The sequence below is a fragment of the Sinocyclocheilus anshuiensis genome, unplaced genomic scaffold, assembly GCF_001515605.1.
Source record: "Sinocyclocheilus anshuiensis isolate Anshui unplaced genomic scaffold, SAMN03320099.WGS_v1.1 scaffold916, whole genome shotgun sequence".
Classification (NCBI taxonomy): Eukaryota; Metazoa; Chordata; class Actinopteri; order Cypriniformes; family Cyprinidae; genus Sinocyclocheilus; species Sinocyclocheilus anshuiensis.
This window is the reverse complement of record NW_015548264.1, coordinates 1,196,948-1,202,354: the sequence shown is the minus strand read 5'-3', so window position 1 is coordinate 1,202,354 and position 5,407 is coordinate 1,196,948. Positions and strand designations below refer to the sequence as shown.

The 5,407-nt window shown below is 36.7% G+C and overlaps 1 protein-coding gene and 1 long non-coding RNA gene across 8 annotated transcripts in view; one reads left to right on the top strand and one right to left on the bottom strand.

The window, feature by feature from the left end:
- LOC107655593 (glutamate receptor-interacting protein 1-like) overlaps positions 1–5,407 on the bottom strand; it is a 292,734-nt gene that overhangs the window by 2,803 nt on the left and 284,524 nt on the right. For 5 of the 7 annotated variants that reach the window (XM_016443136.1, XM_016443139.1, XM_016443132.1 and 2 more), the window contains 4 exons: positions 4,596–4,634; positions 4,195–4,306; positions 345–578; positions 108–254 (listed from right to left, as the gene is read on the bottom strand). In XM_016443136.1, the coding sequence (XP_016298622.1) occupies positions 108–254; positions 345–578; positions 4,195–4,306; positions 4,596–4,634 (532 nt within the window). The remainder of the gene's footprint in view (positions 1–107; positions 255–344; positions 579–4,194; positions 4,307–4,595; positions 4,635–5,407) is intronic. The other 2 variants (XM_016443133.1, XM_016443138.1) reach the window with 1 other exon arrangement.
- LOC107655594 (uncharacterized) overlaps positions 1–5,407 on the top strand; it is a 15,587-nt gene that overhangs the window by 7,832 nt on the left and 2,348 nt on the right. The window lies entirely within an intron of this gene.

The window sequence follows — 5,407 nt, the reverse complement described above, 5'->3', positions numbered from 1 at the left end:
AGTTGAAGAGTGTGGGGGGGGGGGGGGAGGTGGAGGGGTGAAATGGAATTTGGGCCCTATGTACTTGTTGTCCAATAATACCATGGGTCTGCATCACAGTAGCTCACCTGTAGCAGTCTATCGTATGGCTTGAGTCCTCCGATTTCAGCAGGGCCACCTGGACGGATATTGTTTACATAAACCCCCTTCTCCAAGACTCCGTCAGACACGCTAAACCCGAAGTCCTCAAGGTCCGAGTCCTTCAAAAGGCTCACCTATGAATGTGGGGGCAGTTACACACATTAAGCCTGCTGTATAGCCAAATTATCAAGAAATGACTAAAACCTAAAAACCTGTATTCTCACCTTATGAAGCTCAACCGGGGTGGGCGACATGATGTCTTTAATCTCCTGCTTCATTCTCCTCATGGCGAAAGCTTTTCTGCTGACGTCGGTTGGCAGCGTGTTGCTGCGGTTGGCCTGTGTGTATTGTGGTTTGTTGCTACCACGTTCCTGAAAGCTGGCCTGGCGGCCCAGATGGCTTCGGGTGGGCGCAGGATCGTGGTTTAAACTCAAAGAGCTGCCCGACATGATGGTGGCCTACAGGGAAAACCATGAGGAACGGAGCTGAATATGAATAAATATAAGTGCTGTAAAGGTTATGGAGAAAAATGCATTCAAAATACACCTTTATGTAAATGTTTGTGTTCAAAACTACTGTTCAAAAGTTAGGATCAGTATGTTTTTTTTTACATGTACAAATTAATACTTTTAATATTAATACTAATACTAAAGTGACAAGTAAAGACATTTATATGGTGTCTTATATGTAATATAATATTAAAATATTAAAATAGAAAAACGGTTTCACAATTGTACTGTTTTACTGTATTTTTGATCAACCGAATGCAGCTTGGTGAGCTTAAGATACTTTTAAAACATCACCTAAAAAAATTCTTACCAACTACAAACTTTTGAACGATAGTTACATTGACAGTGAAACACCTATAAACACTCATTATGTCAGAGTTCAGACTAACAGTTTGTGTTACATTTGTTTAGTATGTTATAAGAAGCAAAATGCTGATGGACAACGATACACAAACTTTTAGTAACATGCATTTTTACACACTAATGGGCGGTTTGAACCGCTTCGACTTCCACCATGGCAAGCCATGGCAATGATTAAACGAACATTATGAACGGTGGGCATTTTTTTTTTTAGATGTTTCTTGAAGTCCTTTGAAGACGATCTTCAAAAAGAACCCGGTTCTGGTTCGGCTTGTGCTGAGGACACTACTACACAAGACTGAAATATTTCCACAACAATAAGCCTTGCTGCAGCTCTTCCATCATGCTTAGCATGAGCCCACATGCCTTCGTTCTCTTCAATCCACCGTCATTTGCTAGTTTGTGTGAATCTCACTCAAACTGCACGGAATGGGGATTCCAGGTTAATGACAGGTGACCACACAAAAGAGGAAACTTTTCTAAGCTGATGCATTTGTGGTAAGCAGCGTAAAAAAAAACATTAAACCGGTGATTAGACATGTAAATCATGCACCTTGACACCACATTCAATCAATTCAGCATGTGAAAAATGAAAACGTGTGACTTTCGTACAATGTTTTTCGGGCCGTTTCAAACTCAATAGTACATTCTACTGACACAAACCATAGGCAAACACTTTCATCGAATCCAATTAGGGCCAAAGGGTACATTCAGCGGAAAAGGCTTTTGATTTTATCGTGTTTCCACAGACAAGTGGGATGGAAAGTAAAGAGCTTTCAAAGCGATCCCTAACGTTGAGTACTAAAAGCTTCTCTGTGCCGTCGGCTACTCGTGGTCTGCGTTTTAACTCATGGTACCTGATAAAGCGGAGGCAAGAAAATCAGTCTGCTTTCATGAAATGTTTCAAGGCTGGCCACAAAGCATGTCAAATCCAACAATGTGCGACATGACAGCAGATAATCTACTGAACGACACTGGCAAAAAAAAAAATGTAATTAACAGCAGGCTAAAGCCATTTTCCCAGAAATTCGTGCTGTTATTTTAATCATTAAACTGTTCTATCCACGTTGTCTTTTATAGTATTTAAAGGGATAGTTCACGCAACAATTATAATTCTGTCATTATTTACAGACCCTTATGTTGTTCCAAACCCATATTTCTTCCACATTAAAAGGCATTTTTAGGCAAGAACACTGTCAAGCTCCACAAAATCATCATAAAAGTAATCCAAATGACTTAGTCAGCTGAAGCCATAGTTTTGTGTCTTGTCCTTCATGGCTCTCAAATCTAATCTCATTTGCACCAAGTTGACTTGTAAAAACACTATTCGAACTTTGCACCAATGAAATGTATTGAATCCGTCACCTGAATTTCACCGTTACAGCTGAACACATTGTGTGCGAATACATGATGTCGAGGTTGATGAGAGATACTGCCGTGTACTTTCAGGCAGAGCCAAATGTGGCAATATTTCGATTCTTATTGGCATATTCAGTTCTCGTTAGAGTCAAGTATCCCACTAGATGAGGATCTGCTTTATGGTGGGAAGAAAACCGCAATGAGAAACTCAGTCGCTTATCAGACCGATATCAGTGTGTCCCTGTGCCGTCAGAGCACATTTTCTTCACAGCAGGCCGTGCCGTTAACAGGCGAAGACTTTCACCACTTGTTTTTCTGAATAACAACATGTGGAACGATAACAATGTGATAGCCTTAAAATAGGCAGAATTTGTTCATTAGTCTAATGACGGCAACCTAGTTTTCAAATGTTGTTTTTTTCGCAAGCTCTGAGTGAGTGCAAATGTTTCTTTTTTATTGTTATTTTGCAAAAAAGGTGTTTGTACTGATGCATTTAATTTCTTTTTTTTTTCAGAAGAAAAATATAGGTTGTTGAAGTTAGCTTCTGAAAGCATTACCGATGATGTAATTTTCGTTTCGTTACGGGTTTCAAGCAGTGTTCTTATCTGGAATAAAAAAATAAAATAAATATGCTGAAAAAATCTTAAAAATATAAAATAAAAAATGTTACCTTGGTAACTAACTGAAATAAGATATAAGTTGAAGCAGAAAGCACACTAAATTACTAAAACAAAAATTTAAATTAAAAAACTAAAATATAAAAATAGGGGATTTTTTTAGGGGTTTCCAGCAGTGTTGTTATCTGGAGGAATAATAATAATAAAAAAATTAATTAAAAAACAATAAAATAAATAAATATGCTGAAAAATTTATCGTAAAAACTTAAACGAAAATGAAAAATGTTACCTTAGTAATTAACTAGAATAAGATGAAGAGGAAAGCACACTTAATTACTAAAACAACATTTTTAATGCAAATCAAAATATAAAAATAAAAGCTAATTTAAAATATCAATAAATACTATAACAGTATATAAATAAATACTAAAATAACCCTGGTTTGCAGTGACTGGATAAAAAAAATGGATTAAAACATTCTACATATTTGCACTCACGAGAGCAATTTCTAACCGAAGAGCATAACTTGTAACTAAATTACATTCACTATAGAGATGTTCATTGTTCTTTCTTTTTTAAAATTATATTATTTATTAATTAAGAATTAATTTAAATATTTTAATGATTTTACCATTACATCTTTTAAATTTATTGAAACTTCCAGGTTTTTAGGTATATTTTAACTTACATTTTAATTTTAAGTAATCAAATTTTTTTTTTATATCTTTGCATACACGACTACAAAATTACTCAATACCTATCTCTCTAATGTGAATGTAAATAAGCTTGGAACAACATAATTGTGAATAAATGAAGGCAGAATCTTGGTGAACTACACCTTTAACACGTCATAATTCATTTTGAATGCACCCCTAGGATCTGAAGTGGATGCCAGTAGTAGTTGTCTGTGACCCCCCCCCTCCTCAAGCAGGCCCCCAGCAAGAGAAACTGAGCCCTTAGCATGAGAAGAGCACTTGGGTGCCAGCACTACAAGCAAAAGAGGAAGCCCAAAGAAAGGAAAGGGGTACCAAAATGGCCAGGTTTCTCTTATTCAGAAGCCTGTCTGGCTTGTCCTGGAAAAAGAAGGAGCTGTTACACAAAACCAAGGTTGGTACAGCATGCTACTGAAAAAAGATTGTGTAGGGGGTTGATGAATGAAAAGAGCAAGAGGATGAATGTAGGGAGAAGGGAATGAACACAAACGGATGACATTTTTCTTCCCGAGTTACCTCAAGTTCTCGCAGGATCCCGGATTGTCCGCACGTTTCCAGGTCTTCGAGCGCTTGGGACCAGAAGTTCTCTTCCTGGTCTGGCTCAGTCCCGTCATGTCCCACAGTGAACCTGTTTGAAACACAAATGGGACGTTTTAACCACTGGGTATGTCAAAAAAGCGGCAGCCAATGAGCAGGCAGGCGTCACAGTGATGAACGCAAGGGACGACCAATGATCTGTGCAGGCTATGGTGGGGCTCTTGAAGAGAGAAACATACACACACACCCGGTGCAGTCGGACACACTGTGATGGGCGGTGATGTCCTGGTGGATTGTGGGGCTTTGGGTTATGAAGTGAAAGGGCCGGATTGGTTCGGGGAAGCAGTGCAGGTTAACAGGCACACAGCACTGAACCTCACCTGCTGTCTGAGATTAAACCGGTGGGCAGCGTGGATGCCCTGTAATGGGAAATCAGCTTCAATCAATAACACAAACGTCAAACCAGTTCACTCAGTCTGTCAGTGTTTTAGACTTGACATCTTGTATAGAACACATTTTGATGGCCTTCATTTAAAAAGCATTATAAAACCATTCTCAAATGACAAAGAAATATGTGTTGGAGAAGACGAGGGAAGTTTTGCATTATGCAGTTCTTCTTATTTAAATACAGACTGCAGAATGCTGACAATATTTGAAAAGACCGATGCATTAAAGTTGCAGTAGTTTCTTCTCCTTAGAACAAGTTTATATTCTGTTTTTCTAGAGTATATCTGATATAGATGATCTGTTGTAGCTACATTTGTAGCGGTTTAAAGTCAACAAGAAATGGTCTGCAATTCATTTTACCTCAATATTAGAGTGACACAAAAATTGTAGGGTGCAGTTTTACAGAGGCATTGCAACTACTAAAAAATATAGAAAAAAGAAAATAATAAAATAAATAATAATAATAATAAAAAATTAATAATTATCTCCCAAAATTTTGAAGTTTGAAAATCATCATCATATTTTAAAATAAAAATTATATACAGTATATATATATATATATATATATATATATATATACATACATACACGTAAAGCATCAACTAGTGTTGTTAATGTTAACTAAAAGTATTAAAATCATTTTCAGTATTTAAAATGAAGCTGAAATACAATAAAATATAAATATTAAATGAAAATTGAAAACGTTGCCAATTAACTGAAAAAAAAAAAAAAAAAAGGTTTATTG